Below are 18,849 nucleotides of genomic sequence, written 5' to 3' on the forward strand. Positions count from 1 at the left end.
ACTAGTGTGCAGTGGGAGTGCTGCCAAAAGTCAGTAGTTGTGGCTGAGTGGTTAAGGCGATGGACTAGAAATCCATTGGGGGCTCCTTGCACGGGTTCAAATCCTGCCAACTACAGAGAATCATAGAATATCAGGGTTGGAAGGGACCCCTGAAGGTCATCTAGTCCAACCCCCTGCTCAAAGCAGGACCAATTCCCAGTTAAATCATCCCAGCCAGGGCTTTGTCAAGCCTGACCTTAAAAACCTCTAAGGAAGGAGATTCTACCACCTCCCTAGGTAACGCATTCCAGTGTTTCACCACCCTCTTAGTGAAAAAGTTTTTCCTAATATCCAATCTAAACCTCCCCCACTGCAACTTGAGACCATTACTCCTCGTTCTGTCATCTGCCACCACTGAGAACAGTCTAGATCCATCCTCTTTGGAACCCCTTTCAGGTAGTTGAAAGCAGCTATCAAATCCCCCCTCATTCTTCTCTTCTGCAGGCTAAACAATCCCAGCTCCCTCAGCCTCTCCTCATAAGTCATCCGTTCCAGACCCCTAATCATTTTTGTTGCCCTTCGCTGGACTCTCTCCAATTTATCCACATCCTTCTTGTAGTGTGGGGCCCAAAACTGGACACAGTACTCCAGATGAGGCCTCACCAATGTCGAATAGAGGGGGACGATCACGTCCCTCGATCTGCTTGCTATGCCCCTACTTATACATCCCAAAATGCCATTGGCCTTCTTGGCAACAAGGGCACACTGCTGACTCATATCCAGCTTCTCGTCCACTGTCACCCCTAGCTCCTTTTCCTTTAAAGAGGAGCTGGTGGCTCTTTAGTTTCAGTGCCTGAGTATCCTGGTGTCAATGGGAACGGGGTCTTTTCTCGCCTGAGGCTATGGCTACGCTACCCTACAGAGTTATGCCGCTTTAGTTGAAGCGTTTTAATTAAATACTATGCTCCCTGCGTCGCCAGAGCGCATCCACGCCAGCAGCTCATGAATCGGCGAACAGAGCAGTGCACGGTGGGTGGCTATCCCCCCGTGCCACCGGCCGCAGGGTCTTTTGGGAAGGGTTTGCAGGGTCTCATGGGCCTGCGCAGCAGCACGAGGCGGGTTTCTCTGTCCCTTCGTTCCATGGGCATCCAACTCGATCGCCAGCTGCTCTTCACCTGCAATGAGCGGGGCGGGGGAGAGACCGTGTGTGTGTGGGGAGAGACCGTGTGTGCTGGGGGGGACTGTGTGTGTTGGGGAAGAGCGAGTGTGGCAGGCTGTAAGTTCAGAGAGCTGCTGGAAGCAACCAGTCCTGAGGCAGGGGGAGGGGGACACCCCTTTACTGAGGCAGGGGGAGGGGGACAGCCTCAACGTCAGCCCCCGCTTCCCTCACTGGCTCAGCACAGCAGTCTCTCTCTGTCTCTCTCACACACACACACGCTGCTGCCTGCCTAGCTCTGTGTCAGGGGTGCCAGGACAGGGGGGTGTAGAGGGCCATGGCCTTACCACTTTTTACCAGCTGTAAGGACCGACAAGGGAGGGGAGGACAAGGCAGACTCTTGGGGGGAAGAGGCGTTCTGTGGGTGTGGCCTTGGGGAAGGGCTGGGGCGGGGCCTCAGGGAGAAGGGCTGCAGTGAGTGAAGGGCCTTGGGGAAGGAGCATCAGGGGGGTTCCACAGTTTGGACACCGGTGGGCCCCCCCACACACTGTAAGGAAGCTTCTGCCACCCCTGTTCTGTGTTCGCAGTGCAGGGGAGCAGCATCCCACGGCAGCGATTTGCTCCTGGCGGCCGGAGCAGAGCCGCCGGCTCAGCTGTCAGAACGTCCCGGAGCCCCCGGAGCAGGACGGCAGGGCAGGCAAGTTCACGGCGGGCATTGTGGGATACTGGCGAGGCCAGTTACACTGACGCTTTGTTGCTTTAAGTTTGCTGCAAAAAGCTCTAGGCCGCTCCTCGAGGCCGTTTTATTTTGTTGCCAAAACAGGGCAGTTTTGTCACCCCGACGGGGCAGTGCAGTGTGTACACCAGCCAAAAGCTGGCGACTGAGGGAGCCTCGTGTGTTTTTCACACGCCCGAACAATATAATGATGCTGAAATAACTTGGTAGTGCAGACCTGGCCAAAGATTCTCTCTCTCTCTCTCTCTCTCTCTCTCTTTCACACACACACACACATGCTCTGCTTTTGCAGAATCCAAGCACAAGAAAAGCTTGTCAGGCCCCGGTGGGGTCTGGCAGGGAGTCAGGTGTGGGCAGACACCATGGCTTAGCTGGATACAGCACCGGTTTCATAAACAGGAGATCCTGGCTTCAACTCCCAGGGGTGCCTTGTTGAGAGGCTTTTGGGGCACCTGGTATTGGCTACAGTCAGAGGACAAGATACAGAGCTAGATGGGCCTTTGGTCTAGCCCACTATGCCTGTTTTTATGGTTTAAATTACACTCACGGGCACTGATAATAGAGGTAATGAGCGTTTGGGAGGTAAGAGCTGATAGGTCAGTGTTCCAGGCCCCTCGCGGATGATCCCCCTTCCTCTGGGACAGGGCAGGTCTGAGCTCTCCCACCAAATGGCGCATTGTGGCTGGCAGACTCTGTGGGCGGCTCATTTAATTTATGCCAAGGGTGGAGTCCTGCTTAGTGCACCGTGTCTGAGAATAAAAATCCTAAACCACCCTTTGCACTAACGAATGCAGCGGGATGTGGTTTTGTCCCTGCCCCAAAGCAGACCGACCAATGGAGAACTGCCACTGAATCCAAGGTAATACTCCACAGCCGTTTTACCTTTTTCGCTTGCGAAACTCCCTTCCAACCTTGCGGGGTCCCAGAGCCCGGTGCTGAGCCTGAGCCGAGATGTCTACACTGCAAATTTCCCATCTGCTTCGAGCATCTTCCTTATCATGCCACTGCAGCATTCTGAATGTCGACTTGCCTCAGAGTAAGACCAGAAGTCCAGACTGGCTCCATTTGGCACCTTGGGTGGTAAGACACCACACTGACAGCTGGGTAGTTCTGTAAGTGTGTCCATGGCTGAACAGCGAGAATTCCTGCCCATTTCCCTTCTGGCTGGAGCATGGTTAGAGTGTGTTTGTGGTTAATTGTTCATTGTTCATTCCCTGCCTTGACAATTCAGACAGTCCCTTTCCCCAACATGTCGGCAGCACATCAGTGATTCTAGTGGCAGGTTTTCTCTGGGGCACTGAGATTTTTGGGGGAGTTGGTGGCTCCTTTCCTTCCTCACCCTGGAGTAAACTCAGCTTTTTATTCCATCCTTGATGATTCATGGAAGAACAACAGCAGCATAAAGAAAGAGGAGAGTGAATATCTCACTGCCTGGGGGGAAGGTGGCCACGTCCCCTCTGTCTGACCATTGCCATTGGAGGATAGAAAGTTTCAGTGGAATTGAATGCCCTGGCTCAGACAAGAGACACAGGACGATTTTGCTGTTCAGGGATCCGTGCAAAGGAAATTGTTTCTCTGTGTGCAAACGAGGAGGGAAATGAAACACCCACATGGTAGTGCTTAAGGCATAAGGGAACCCTATAGGATTAGGATAGGATAAGTTCTCAAGTTCTTGTCTTATTTTGCCCATCTGTCAATTTTGATTATTATCGATGGCAATATTTTGCCATTGGGTTGTGTGTTTACACAGATATTGACATTTATCAACAAATACATAATTCTTCCAAGCCTGCCCTTGGTGAGTTTAGAGGGAGACATTCACTCTCCCCAGCCCCTGTGCTAGGCCTCTGCTCCCCACTTCCCACGCTGCTGGGATCCTTCCCTGATCTCCCCCAAGACCTCTGCCCCCCACCCCCACTTCTGGGATCCCCTCCCAACACTGTCCAACTCCCTTACTGACAGGATCCTTCCCAGTTCCTTTCAATTCTTGGTTTCAGAGTAACAGCCATGTTAGTCTGTATTTGCAAAAAGAAAAGGAGTACTTGTGGCACCTTAGAGACTAACCAATTTATTTGAGCATAAGCTTTCGTGAGCTACAGCTCACTTCATCGGATCCATACTGTGGAAACTGCAGAAGACATTATATACACAGAGACCATGAAACAATACCTCCTCCCACCCCACTCTCCTTCTGGTAATAGCTTATGTAAAGTGATCACTCTCCCTACAATGTGCATGATAATCAAGGTGGGCCATTTCCAGCACAGATCCAGGTTTTCTCGCCCCCCTCCCCCCCCCGAAACTCACTCTCCTGCTGGTAATAGCTCATCCAAACTGACCACTCTCTTTACAATGTGAATGATAATCAAGCACTTGGATTTATGCTGGAAGTGGCCCACCTTGATTATCATACACATTGTATTACCAGCAGGACAGTGGGGTGGGAGGAGGTATTGTTTCATATTCTCTGTGTATATATAAAGTCTGCTGCAGTTTCCACGGTATGCATCTGATGAAGTGAGCTGTGGCTCACGAAAGCTCATGCTCAAATAAATTGTTTAGTCTCTAAGGTGCCACAAGTACTCCTTTACTTTTTGCGAATACAGACTAACACGGCTGTTACTCTGAAACCTGTCATTGTAAAGAGAGTGGTCACTTTGGATGGGCTATTACCAGCAGGAGGAGGTATTGTTTCATGGTCTCTGTGTATATAATGTCTTCTGCAGTTTCCACGGTATGCATCCGATGAAGTGAGCTGTAGCTCACGAAAGCTTATGCTCAAATAAGTTGGTTAGTCTCTAAGGTGCCACAAGTCCTCCTTTTCTTTTTTCAATTCCTGCCTCCCCTCTGAGCAAAAGCACTGCCCTATTCCCACACCAGGAATTGAACCCGGGCCACCTGGGTGAAAACCAGGAATCCTGACCACTAGACCACATGGGACTGGTGCTGCTGGGCATCTCTAAGCCAACCCCTCATGAGAGCAGCGGCGCCGTCCACCGGGGCCTGCGCCCAGGGCTGCACAAACCCTCCGGGTGTTGACGTTTCCCCTCTATCCATTCCCGGTGCCTGTGATCAGGAACCACAGATCGGGGCTCTCAGGTGCCGCACAGACCGGGACTGAGGTTAGGACCCCCTCTTGTGCAAGGTGCTGTACAAACCCTGGCCAACACCTGCGGGGTTCCCTCAATTTCCCTCAGCCTCTGCTGCCCAACTCCTTCTGACCCCCTGTGGATCAACCCCCCCCCCGCAATAAACCCACCTTTCCAAACAGTCCTTCTTCCCCTGCCCCCTCTCTTGGCTTGCACACCCCGGGCCCATCTGCTCCCGCCCCCCAGGTGAAGAAGCCATGGAGGCAACTTCAGCCACCGGAGACAGCCCCAGCCAGCGCTGCAGCCCGCCCCGGGGGTGCTCTTTGCAAGACGCAAGAAAGGGGAGCGGTGGGAACAAAGCCCAGAGGCTGGGGACGGGGCAGCTCCTGGGGGCGGGGCCTGTCACAGCCCGGGGGCGGGGCAGCTCCTGGGGGCGGGGTCTGTCACAGCCCGGGGGCGGGGCAGCGCCTGGGGGCGGGGCTCGGGCCCGGACCAGACTCAGCTGTTGCCTCTGTGGGACCCGGGAGCCTGGGCTGGGCAGCGGCTGCTCCCCCCTGGGGTCCCTGCTGGGGGGGGCCCGTCATTAAAGCTCCTTCCCTGCCACGTGGGGAACCAGCCTCCTAGAGCCCCGGACTCTCACCATCCGCTCCGGAGCCAGGGACTCCAGGTGAGTGAGAGCCCCCGGGGGGAGCGCTGGGGCCGGGCGGGAACGTGACTCTCTGCCCCGGGGAGCCCCAGACGCTGCAGCCCCCGGGAATCGGCTCCCTGGTTTGCCCACGTGCCGGCCAGCCGCGCTGGAGCCGCCTGAGCCCTAGCGGAGCGGCCGGTCTCAGCTGCAGCCAGGATCTGCCCCTGGCCCCGCTGAGATGCAGGTGGGGGCAGAGAATGGGGCCCGGGGGTTACCCTTTGTGTGGCTGGAGGTGGTGGGGAGGGGAAGGACGGTGGGACAGGCGGGGGATTGAACGGTCTCTGTACAGCCAGGACAGTCCGGGGGGAGAAGTGTGTGTGTGTGTGAGAGAGAGAGGGGGTGAGCTCCTTGCATCCTTTTCCTGTTTGTGCCATATACTGAAACAATTCTCTCTAGTTTTCCCCCTTTTCTCTCCCCTTACCCCATATGGCTATGAAATCCAAGGTGTTTCCCTCGCTTTTCCTAACATTGACTCTCTGTTCTCTTATTTTTCCCTATTTTCTCCCTAATTCTCAAATTGTAATTTAATTATTCTCCTCAGCTCTGGGATATTTCCTCACCCATTTTGTCTGCAGGAATTTGTCCTTGTTTGAGTGGGAAATTGTGGCCCTGAGTCATTGCCCAAAAGGGATCGGGGTTAGTGGGTGCTCTTTGGGGGAGCCCTGAGACAGGGCTTCCTCTGGGGTGGGGATGGGGTTGCTGTCCTCTGCCACCAAGAGGGCATGGTAGGGGAAGGGAGGAGCCAGTGTCCTCTATGGAGCCTGCCCAGCCCCTTTGATTCTGCTCCTTTTTAGCATCTTGTTGAAAGACTTTATTACTGGGTGTCAGGTATCAGGGGGTAGCCATGTTAGTCTGTATCCACAAAAACAACAAGGAGTCCGATGGCACCTTAAATAACAGATTTATTTGAGCATAAGCTTTTGTGGGTATAAACCCCACTTCTTCAGGTGCATGGAGTGAAAATTACAGATGCAGACATAAATATTCAAAAACCAGTTGGAGAACACTTCAGTCTCTCTGGTCACTGGATTACAGACCTAAGAGTGGCAATTCTTCAGCAAAAAAAACTTCAAAAACAGACTCCAAGGAGAGACTGCTGAATTAGAATTAATTTGCAAACTGGATACAATTAACTTAGGCTTGAATAAAGACTGGGAGTGGATGGGTCATTACACAAGTAAAACTATTTCCCCATGTTTATGCCCCCCCCCCCCCACACACACACATTCACTGTTCCTCAGTGTTCTTGTCAACTGCTGGAAATGGCCCACCTTGATTATCACTACAAAAGGTTCCCCCCCCCCCCCGCTCTCCTGCTGGTAATAGCTCAACTTACCATACACACTGTAACCAGAGCGATCAGGTAACACCCATTGTTTCATGTTCTCTGTGTATATAAATCTCCCCCTGTATTTTCCACTGAATGCATCCAATGAAGTGAGCTGCAGCTCATGAAAGCTTGTGCTCAAATAAATTGGTTCGTCTCTAAGGTGCCACAAGTCCTCTTTTTCTTTTTGTGAATACAGACTAACACGGCTGCTACTCTGAAACTAGACATAAATATACCGGCACACGAAGAGAAGGGAGTTACCTAACCAGTGGAGAACACTTCAATCTTCCTGGACATTCTATAACAGATTTGAAAGTAGCTATACTTGAACCCACATACACACAAAAAAAGCCCTTCAGAAACAGTCTTCAAAGAGAACCAGCAGAACTGAACTTCATTTGCAAATTTAACACCATGAATTTGGGTTTGAATAGGGCCTGGGAGTGGCTGGCTCATTACAAAAGCAGCTTGGCCTCTCCGGGAATTGACCCCTCCTCATCTATTGTTGGGAGTGGACTACATCCACCTTGATCAAATTGGCCCTGTCAACACTGGTTCTCCACTTGTGAGATAACTCCCTTCTCTTCATTTGCCAGTAAATTTCTGTCTGCATCTTGTAATTTTCACTCCATACATCTGAAGAAGTGGGGTTTTTACCCACAAAAGCTTATGCTCAAATAAATTTGTTAGTCTTTAAGGTGCCACCAGATTCCTTGTTGTTTCTATTACTGGGGAGGCTGAAAAATGTCTCTGTGGGTTTAGCCCAAGCAGGAGGGACCAGGTCCACACTGTATTAAAGAGATCAAGCATTTTCCCAGCATGGCAGACTCTAGGGTGTCTGTCTGCAGGGAAAGGGCCTGGAGGAATCGTGATGTGAAATCAAAGCCTGTTCTTAAACCTCCACAACTGCCCTTCTCGCCCTGCCAGTCTGCAGAATGACATCCATGTTTCCCTCCAGCTCATCCCATCCTCTCATGGGACGGGGGAGAGAAATGGCTGCAAAGGAGCCAGTTCAGGTAGGAATTACTGGGGGGTTGCTGGTGGGCTCCTGCAGGAGGGAGATTGACAGCAAATACCCCGGAGATGGGAAGGTTTGCACCGTCTGGTTTGGAGGTTGGAGCGGGGCAGGAAATTCCCAGGGTGGAGAAAGGGAGGAGCCAGGGTGTAGCAAATCTGTTGGGACTTGTTTAATATGTGGCTTAGATTCTAGGAACAGATCCGTGAGGTTAGAAGATTGAAATGCCCTAATTTGTGGAACAGGAAACAACCCACCTAGGTGGGGCTAGAAAAATGGAGCAGACTCCCAGTGCTGGAGCCAGAGCTGATTAACCAGTGGCTGCTATGAGATATAGAGGGGGCACCCACCAGTGAAGCTTAGGGAGGGGTTGTGGGGCCTCTTTCTGAGGCCCCACAACATGCTATAAAAACTTGATGGCCCCACATATGCATGGTTTTCTGCATATAAAAGCCAGGGCTGGGCATTAGGGGGTGGCAACCAGGGCAATTGCCTGGGGCCCATGTGACACGGGCCCCTGCAAAGCTAATTACTCAAGCTTTGGCTTCAGCCCCTGAGGCTCATGGCCTCAGGCTTCAGTCCCATGCAGTGAGGTTTGGGCTTTCTGCCCTAGGCCCAAGCGAGTCAAACACTGGCCCCACTTGGAGGACCGCTTCAAACCTGCTTGCAGTCCCTCAGAGGTCCAGGGACCCCTGGTTGAGAACCACTGCCTTGGAGGATATGCCCCTCCCTCCATATCCAGCTCCAGGACTGGCCTTAGGGAAAATGGCACCCTGGGTGAACTTGTATTTTAGTTTCCCCCATCACCCCTGGTCCTCCCAGGCTCCCCACCATCACGTCCAGGCCCCGATGCCTCCCTCTAGTGCTTAATTTGTATAGAAAGACGTGCCAGAGCTCAGCCGTGGCACAAATAAAGCGCTGGCAGGGAGGCCTGACAGCGGCTGGTACTGGCCGAGCGCCCAGCTCTGAAGGCAATGCCACCGCCAGCAGAAGTAAGGGTGGGATGGTATGTGGTGTATTGTGTAGCCTTTTATTTTATTTAAAGTGCATTTAGTAATGTGGCATCACACCACCGTGTGTTCAGCTCTGGTGGCTACAGTTTCAAGCTTAACAGAAAGAAAAGGAGGACTTGTGGCACCTTAGAGACTAACAGATTTATTAGAGCATAAGCTTTCATGAGCTGCAGCTCACTTCATCGGATGCATTCAGTGGAAAATACAGTGGGGAGATTTATATACACAGAGAACGTGAAACAATGGGTTTTGTTTCTATACAGACTGTAACAAGAGTGATCAGGTAAGGTGAGCTATTACCAGCAGGAAAGCGGGGGGGAGGGACAGGGGACGGACACCTTTTGTCGTGGTAATCGAGGTGGGCCATTTCCAGTAGTTGACAAGAACATCTGAGGAACAGTGTGTGGGGGGGACGGGGGGGATAAACATGGGGAAATAGTTTTACTTCGTGTAATGACCCATGCACTCCCAGTCTCTATTCAAACCTAAATTAATTATATCCAGTTTACAAATTAATTCTAGTTCAGCAGTCTCTCGTTGGAGTCTTTCAGAGTAGCAGCCGTGTCAGTCTGTATTTGCAAAAAGAAAAGGAGGACTTGTGGCACCTTAGAGACTAACAAATTTATTTGAGCATAAGCTTTCGTGAGTATCCGATGAAGTGAGTTGTAGCTCACGAAAGCTTATGCTCAAATAAATTTGTTAGTCTGTAAGGTGCCACAAGTCCTCCTTTTCTTTTTTCATTGGAGTCTGTTTTTGAAGTTTTTTGGCTGAAGAATTGCCACTTTTAGGTCTGTAATCGAGTGACCAGAGAGATTGAAGTGTTCTCCGACTGGCTTTTGAATGTTCTAATTCTTGACGTCTGATTTGTGTCCATTTATTCTTTTACGTCGAGACTGTCCAGTTTGACCAATGCACATGGCAGAGGGGCATTGCTGGCACATGATGGCATATATCACATTGGTGGATGTGCAAGTGAACAAGCCTCTGATGGTGTGGCTGATGTGATTAGGCCCTGTGATGGTGTCCCCTGAATAGATATGTGGACACAGTTGGCAACGGGCTTTGTTGCAAGGATAGGTTCCTGGGTTAGTGGTTCTGTTGTGTGGTGTGTGGTTGCTGGTGAGTATTTGCTTCAGGTTGGGGGGCTGTCTGTAAGCAAGGACTGGCTTATCTCCCAAGATCTGTGAGAGTGATGGGTCGTCCTTCAGAATAGGTTGTAGATCCTTGATGATGCACTGGAGAGGTTTTAGTTGGGGGCTGAATGTGATGGCTAGTGGCTTTCTGTTATTTTCTTTGTTGGGCCTGTCCTGTAGTAGGTAACTTGTGGGTACTCTTCTGGCTCTGTCAATCTGTTTCTTCACTTCAGCAGGTGGGTATTGTAAGAACACTTGATAGAGATCTTGTAGGTGTTTGTCTGAGGGGTTGGAGCAAATGCGGTTGTATCATAGAGCTTGGCTGTAGACAATGGATCGTGTGGTGTGGTCTGGATGAAAGCTGGAGGCATGTAGGTAGGCATAGCAGTCAGTAGGTTCCCAGTATAGGGTGGTGTTTATGTGACCATCGCTTATTAGCACCGTAGTGTCCAGGAAGTGGATCTCTTGTGTGGACTGGTCCAGGCTGAGGTTGATGTTGGGATGGAAATTGTTGAAATCATGGTGGAATTCCTCAAGGGCTTCTTTTTGTTCACCTGCACATCTACCAATGTGATATGTGCCAGCAATGCCCCTCTGCCATGTACATTGGCCAAACTGGACAGTCTCTACGTAAAAGAATAAATGGACACAAATCAGACGTCAAGAATTAGAACATTCAAAAACCAGTCAGAGAACACTTCAATCTCTTTGGTCACTCGATTAGACCTAAAAGTGGCAATTCTTCAGCAAAAAAAAACTTCAAAAGCAGACTCCAACGAGAGACTGCTGAATTGGAATTAATTTGCAAACTGGATACAATTAATTTAGGCTTGAATAAAGACTGGGTGTGGATGGGTCATTACACAAAGTAAAACTACTTCCACATGTTCACCCCCCCACACACACACACTGTTCCTCATGTTCTTGTCAACTGCTGGAAATGGCCCACCTTGATTATCACTACAAAAGGTTTTTCCCCCCTCCACCCCCATGCCCGCCGCTCTCCTGCTGGTAATAGCTCACCTTATCTGATCACTCTTGTTACAGTCTGTATGGAAACAATGGGTTTTGTTTCATGTTCTCTGTGTATATAAATCTCCCCACTATTTTCCATTGAATGCATCCGATGAAGTGACGAAAGCTTATGCTCGAATAAATTGGTTAGTCTCTAAGGTGCCACAAGTCCTCCTGTTCCTTTTGCGGATACAGACTGACACGGCTGCTCTTCTGAAACCTATCATGTATGTGACATACTAACATTTGACTTCAGCATTGATATTAGTATCATACTTGGAACCACGTTTATTTTCATAGAAAATTGTAAGTTACTTTACAGATATACGTGATCTTCATCTGCACAGTGTGTATTTTGAGTTTAGCTAATTCTTTTTTTAAACAAGCACTGCTAAGGTAAGCACAAGCAAAATTTACAGTCTATGCTTTGATTGTGCCGTTTTCAATAATGAACGAAAACGCACAATATGTTAATTACAGTAATGATGATGATTACTCCAGCCAGGACCGGTTCGGCATTTGAGAACTCATTACTCAAAGAACTGAATTTAAGCATAAGACAGAAATAAAATTATGAAACGCGCAGACCAGTTACAAAGCTAAAATAACTGCACTGTAATCCTTAATGAATGTGAAAGAATAAAATTACAGAGAACGTATGTGCATTGCGTATTTTGACAGGAAGTAATAACAGTAATTGAAGTGTCTATTGTGGGGGGTGTGTGTGTGTGTTGGAGTGTGAGAGACCCAGCACACTGTCACTTCACACACATTGGCGCTCACTAGTCTGAAGGCTGCGGCCAGCAGCTCCCACGCCTGACCCCGAGGCAGCAGGACAGACTCGTGTCCCCTGCCTCAGCTCCGGAGAGACCGAGCACGGAAGCAGGAGGGTGGGGCCATCCTGACATCAGGAACCCCCCCCTGCACAGCACACAGGAGGCTCCTGGGGGCAGCTGGCCGGAGGCAGCTCCACGGGAGGGGAGGGGGCAGGGCTGCAGGAACAGTTGCAGCAGCAGACAGCTGAAGAGAGGTAGGGAGATGAGTCAGGACACCCCTGCCAGAGGAACCCCCTCAGCAAGGGCCCCCCTGGAATGTCGCCTAGTCCGCGCCCCACTAAGACTGGGCCTGTCCAGCTCCTCACAATGAGAACAGCGCTGGGCTTCCTACCAGGGAGCTGTCCCTGGGCCCTGCTAGGGGCTCCATTTCCTGTATCAGTCGGTGGCTAGTAGGTGTGTGATGGATCTGCTGGGAGAGATGAAGGGCTTTCTCTTTTCCCCCTGACACTTGCCGTTTTTTGGGTGCTCTGAGTGGGTTGGGGGTGGGATTCCTGACAAAAAGCCACCCAGAGCTCCCATTTGATTGGCTCCTCTCCCCCACGACTAGTGGGGCTGTGAGTGGGGCAGCAGGTACTGAGTGTGGGACTCTTGCTCTTTCAGGAGCCGGTGACCTTCGAGGAGGTGGCTGTGTATTTCACCAGGGAAGAGGGGGCTCTGCTGGACCCTGCTCAGAGAGCCCTCTGCAGAGACGTCATGCAGGAGAACTATGAGACTTTGGTCTTGCTGGGTAAGGAGTCCTGTCCCCTGGGTTATTAGAAGCTGTGGGGTCTCTAAAGAATCTGAGTAGTAATAACTTTATACCTTCATTCATCATACAAGTTTTGACAAGTTTCCCTCCCCTCCCCCCCCCGTGTTTGTTTTTTTGTTTTGTTTTGTTTTGTTTTTTGGGCCTTATCTCCCACCCACTAGAATAATTTTTTGGACATTTGCTTTTTTGGTGCCATCAGTCATTGTAAAAGGGCATTTAGTGTATCCTTATTGGATACATTCATAACTACATTAATAACTAGAGCTTTCATGCCTTTACCTCTTTTTAAGAGGAAAATATGCCACCTGTAGAATTGAGTAAATACATGTATGACTGATGCATGGCTTATGTGACAATTAAATGAGCTCATCTTTTGATAGCAGAGCGTATAATGTTGCCATTTAGGAGTCCAAGGGTCAAGGGAGAACAGAGCCATGGGAGGGGAGGAGAAGGGGGAGTAGATCATTCTGGGGTGCGAGGACATGGGGAAGGTGTGTGCAGGATTAGCGGTATGGAGCGGGGGGGATGAGGTAGTGAGATGAGGAGGGAACATAAAAAGCTTCCAAGATTCCGGGAGGTGGTGCCAGCTGAGAGTAATGGGAAGAAAGGGAGGGGAGTGTGGAGGAAGGCACCCAGGAAGTGGGCTGGGTGGGTCAGTTTGAGGGAGGAGAGGTTTGGGGATCTAGATCTGTGGGGGATCCCAGACCTTTAACCCCGAATCCCTACCCAAGCCTTGTTGCTTTAGAGCCTACGCTCCAGTTTTATTTCTGTTCAGTTTCACTTCATTATACATTTTCCCCCCCAAATATTATTTTAACTCTTGACCTCCCTCTCCCACTCATTACCCCCCTCCCCATATAACCTCCCCATCTCTATGCACAGCGACCCCGGCCACCGATCCTGAGTCCTTGCTGCATTCCTCCCTCCCGTAGCCGGGCCGCTACCCAGCACAAACGCACACTCTGTTGATGGTGTCACAGAGTGACAATTTTTACACCTCTAAGGTTACATATTGGGGTACAGCTTGCCCCTGTACCTGGCTACTCAAAGTTAATTGAGAAGATGAAATTTGGTGAAAGACACAGAACTTGATTTAATACAGACAGTTATAATTGAAATCATAGGCAAGGATCAATGCACCTAACGATTAGACTAAGATAAGTGTAGTAAAGAGGGTCTTGCACTGTGCATACTTGCCAGTTATGGACACCATTGGAGACAAAGATCAAAGGACAAGAGAGACCATCAGAAGGGAGGCCCTGCTTCAATTTACACTGTCTCCGGGACCTGACAAACAAAAAAATGGTGACTAGGAGAGGTATTTTATCTGCTTCCTTATGGTAATAGTATGGATATATACGATATCTGCTCCTTTACTCTGATTACAAGACTGTCAATATCTGCCACAACCCATATGTGGCCTTTGGGAAGTCCATAATTAAGCATCAAGACTCATGATTTACATCACTTAATAAATAATTCCAATATATGAATGCAGTCCAACTGCTGAGATACTGCATAGCAACCTAATTGCTGAAGCTGCCCCCCCCCCAACTTCCTTCTTTCAGAATCCTGTGGCTTATTGCACCTGTTTGTGGTTCCTCGTTAGTCTCTCAGAATGAGGGTGCAAAATATCTGACCTGGGATTCTCTCCTTAGGCCTATTCAGGTAAATCCCAGACTTCAGCATAACCACTCCCATAAAGCCTGGACCTAATATAAGGGCCTTAACCAGTGATGAGCTGCCAAATATTAACCACCGGTTCCCTCCCCGCGCCCCAGGTCTCCTGCCCCATCCACCCCTGTCCCCTGACTTCTCCCGGAACTGGGCAGGAAGGTCTCGTGGGTCACCGTAGTGGATGCCCACCCCGCCCCTAAGAGCCAGAGGGACCTGCCGGGGGGCGAGATGGTGAGTCCCGGTGGTGCTTACTGGGGCTGCTCCCGGGAAGCATCCGGCAGGTCCCTCTGGCTCCTAGGGGCGGAGGAGCGTAGCTGGGGGGGAGCAGGGGGAGCGGCTGCTCCCCCCACTGATCACATCAAAAGTGGCGCCTTAGGTGCCGACTCCCTGGGTGCTGTGGGGCTGAAGCACCCCCAGGGAAAATTTGGTGGGCGCAGAGCACCCACCGGCAGCTCCCCGCCCGGCCCCAGCTCACCTCTGCTCCGCCTCCGCCCCTGAACACACCGCCCCGCTCTCCTTCTCCGTCCCACGAATCAGCTGTTTGGGCATGGAGAAGCAGAGCGGGGTGGAGCATAACTCAGGGGGTGGGGGGGGAGCGGAGGTGAGCTGGGGCCGGGCGTGGGGCGGGGACCTGCTGGTGGGTGCTCTGCACCCACCAAATTTTCCCTGTGGGCGCTCCAGCCCCAGAGCACCCACGGAGTCGGTGCCTAAGGCACCACTTTGGGCCGGTTGTTAAATGTCAAAGCCCTTTTAGAAGTCGCGGGACAACCGGTTCTCAAAGGGCTTCTAAATTTAACAACCGGCTCCAGCTCACCACTGCCATTAACAAGCTTAATAACCCGTTTATTTCTGTTCACCTCCTTGCCCCTCCATGCATGTTCCAAGCTGATAAGCAATACTCTGATAATGACATTTTACCTCTAGCAAGTATAAAATTACCCACAAGACCCGAGACTGGGTCATAGGTCACAGGTCGGGGTCAACAGGAGTGAGAGTTTGGGGAGAGCCTTGTCCCCCCTCTCTCCATCTGCAGCAACCTAAAGCTGTTGTCCTTCCAGGCTCCTTGTGTCTCTGAGCCTGTCCCTTCTGAAGTTGTGTGGCCTAGTTCTCCTTTTCTGGAAGAATTAGAGGCTGTTGCTCCTGAATTTTAGTTTCAGAGTAGCAGCCGTGTTAGTCTGTATTCGCAAAAAGAAAAGGAGGACTTGTGGCACCTTAGAGACTAACCAATTTATTTGAGCATGAGCTTTCGTGAGCTACAGCTCATTTCATCGGATGCATACTGTGGAAACTGCAGAAGTCAAAGAAACTAACAAAAAAACTTCAGTGGAGTTTAGCTCTCCAAGATTTTGATTTTGACATCCAACACATCTCAGGAGCTTCTAACAAAGTGGCGAATGCACTCTCCCGTGAAAGTTTCCCAGAATCAACTGGTTAAAATTGTCCTTGAGATGTAGAAAATATTGTTAGTCTTTATGTACTTGGTAGTATATTTAGAGATGCATGTGTCTTATTAACTCTGTTTTTCCTAGAGCTCCAGGAAGAAATCCCAGCCAGTGTTTCACCCTAGCTGAGATTTGGGGGGCGTGTAATAAATATAAAGGGAAGGGTAAACCCCTTTGAAATCCCTCCTGGCCAGGGGAAAGCTCCTCTCACCTTTAAAGGGTTAAGAAGCTAAAGGTAACCTCGCTGGCACCTGACCAAAATGACCAATGAGGAGACAAGATACTTTCAAAAGCTGGGGGGAGGGAGAGAAACAAAGGGTCTGTGTGTCTGTCTATATTCTGTCTTTGCCGGGGATAGACCTTCTGCAGTTTCCACAATATGCATCCGATGAAGTGAGCTGTAGCTCACGAAAGCTTATGCTCAAATAAATTGGTTAGTCTCTAAGGTGCCACAAGTACTCCTTTTCTTTTTGCTGAATTTTAGTGTTTAGTTCCCCAGCGTTTTCCACATTACACATCTCCCTCCCATTACACCTGAGTCACTAGATTTCCTAATTCCCCGAAATGTGCTTTTGCGATGTCACAGTTCTGGGGTAGCTAAGCCTTTGACCTGCCTCCATGCTCTGCTCAAGGAATGCCCTTCCGGTATCAGGCCTCTAGCCAGCCCCTCTCTATGGGTAGGGACCCACATGCCTCTCCTTTTTGACCAGGGTTGGAGGATTGCAGCTAGTCCAGTGAACACAGTGGAGGACAAACATCCTGTTCCTGTGCTTTGGTTTCTCTCCAAGGGCTGTGAGGTGTGTGTGTAAAATAGAGGTGGGAATTTTGGTGGTACTTCTATGATGCGAATACACACCTCAGTTTCCCTCTGTGATTAGTATTGCTATGATTAGACAGAGCAGGAGACATGAGGTGTTTTGTCATGTAGCTGTCACGGGGTGATCTGAATGGCTCATTAAGGACTGGCTGGAACCAACTTACATCAGTGGAATACCCGACAGAGACAAGGGAATAATTGTCACCTGTCCACGGGAGGATCTCCGCTTGGCTGAGTGAAGCATACATGGACTCGTTGTGTTTTTGGGAGCAGGAAGAAATGGGCTCACAGGCGCAGGGAGCTCTACTGAATCGAAGACAAATGGACAGGCACAGTGAAAGGAAACTGTTTTCAACAGCAGCATGGCTCAAGGGCATTGTCCAGTCTGGACTATATTGTCTTCTTTGCTTCTCTGTCCTAATCTAAGGACTTTCCAATTCTGTGTTTCGGTTGACTAATAAACCCTGCTATGTTTTAAAAGTCTGCCCAGTGTCACAGCAAAAACTTGCTGAGGTGCATTGAAGCATGAATGAGGAACGGTCTCTGAAGAGGAGTGTAGTTCAGCTGGGCCTGCTGGCAGAGTTCACGGGTTGAAATAGGAGCGTTGAAGCCAGAGGCTTCCCAAGGGCTGTTTAAAATCCAGGGCATTGCACAGATCCTATGGATCCATGACAGTGTGCCTTATGGGGAAAAGATATAAAACAAGAAAAGGATCTAAATGCATATTTACCATGGCCCCCTCATCAGTCCTCATGGGACTCCCTGATCAGTTCCAAAGTGTATTAAAACCTTCCTTAAAGGCTTACCTCTTAGCCCTGGTCTACGCTACAGGGTTAGGTTGAATTTAGCAGCGTTGGGTTGATTTTAAAATGAATGCATCTACACAACCAACCCCATTCCGTTGACCTAAAGGGCTCTTAAAATCAACTTCTGTACTCCTCCCCGGCGAGTGGAGTAGTGCTAAAATCGACCTTGCTGTGTGGAATTTGGGTCAGTGAAGACGCAATGCGACAATATTGGCCTCCGGGAGCTATCCCAGTGTGCTCCAATGTGACCGCTCTGGCCAGCACTCTCAACTCCGATGCACTAGCCAGGTAGACAGGAAAAGCCCCAGGAAATTTTTAATTTCATTTCCTGTTTGGTCAGTGTGGCGAGCTCAGCAGGACAGGTGACCATGCAGTCCCCCCAGAATCGCAAACGAGCTCTAGCATGGACCAAAAGGGAGACACTGGATCTGATTGCTTTATGGGGAGAAGAATCTGTGCAGGCAGAACTCCGATCAAAAAGAAGAAATGCAGATATACATGCCAAAATCGCACAGGGCCTGGTGGAGAGAGGCTACACCAGGGACACACAGCAGTGCCCCGTGAAAGTCAAGGAGCTCAGGCAAGCCTACCAAAAAACAAAGGAGGCAAATGGTCGCTCCAGGTCAGAGCCCCATACATGCTGCTTCTATGATCAGCTGCAAGGCATTCTAGGGGGGACCCTAACACTACCCCACCACTGTCCATGGACAGCTGCAAGGGGGGAGTCTCACACAACAGGGAGTCTCACACAACAGGGAGGAGGATTTTGTGGATGAGGGGGAGGAAGAGAATGAGCAGCGGGCACGCGGTGAATCCGTTCTCCCCAGCATTCCAGGACCTTTTCATCACCCTGGAGCCAATACCCTCCCAAGGCGGGATCCCTGACCCTGAAGCTGGAAAAGGCAGCTCTGGTGAGTGCACATTTGTAATTACAGTACAGGGGTTTAAAGGCAGTAGTGTTTAATGTTTGATTTGCCCTGAAGACTTGGGATACATTCGCGGCCAGTACAGCTACTGGAAAAGTCTGTTAACATGTCTGGGGATGGAGCGGAATCCTCCAGGGACGTCTCCATGAAGCTCTCCTGGAGGTACTCTGAAAGCCTTTGTGGAAGGTTTCTGGGGAGGGCTGCCTTATTTCATCCTCCATGGTAGGACGCTACCATGCCAAGCCAGTAGTAAGTGGTCTGGAATCATTGCAGCACAAAGCATGGCAGCGAATGGTTCTGGGTTTTGGTCACATTCAAGCAACATTCGGTCTTTATCTTTCTGTGTTAGCCTCAGGAGAATGATATCATTCATGGTCACCTGGTTGAAATAGAGGAATTTGTCTAAGGGAACAGTAAAAGGACCCCATTCATGCTGGGTTGTTT

General features: G+C 50.2%; 1 protein-coding gene and 2 non-coding genes across 3 annotated transcripts in view; 2 read left to right on the forward strand and 1 right to left on the reverse strand.

Annotated features, from left to right (window-relative positions):
• The window catches only part of LOC144258214 (uncharacterized), a 33,455-nt gene extending 16,399 nt beyond the window's left edge, over positions 1-17,056 (forward strand). The window contains exons 3-5 of the mRNA XM_077806618.1: positions 5,488-5,627; positions 12,590-12,716; positions 16,785-17,056. Of these exons, the coding sequence (XP_077662744.1) occupies positions 5,488-5,627; positions 12,590-12,716; positions 16,785-16,798 (281 nt within the window). The 3' untranslated portion in view covers positions 16,799-17,056. The remainder of the gene's footprint in view (positions 1-5,487; positions 5,628-12,589; positions 12,717-16,784) is intronic.
• TRNAS-AGA (transfer RNA serine (anticodon AGA)) lies at positions 34-115 on the forward strand. The gene has a single exon. It is a non-coding gene; the product is annotated as a tRNA-Ser (tRNA).
• TRNAE-UUC (transfer RNA glutamic acid (anticodon UUC)) lies at positions 4,740-4,811 on the reverse strand. The gene has a single exon. It is a non-coding gene; the product is annotated as a tRNA-Glu (tRNA).
• Positions 17,057-18,849: the final 1,793 nt, after the last annotated feature.

The sequence above is a fragment of the Eretmochelys imbricata genome, chromosome 28 (genome assembly GCF_965152235.1).
Source record: "Eretmochelys imbricata isolate rEreImb1 chromosome 28, rEreImb1.hap1, whole genome shotgun sequence".
In the NCBI taxonomy this organism is placed as follows: Eukaryota; Metazoa; Chordata; order Testudines; family Cheloniidae; genus Eretmochelys; species Eretmochelys imbricata.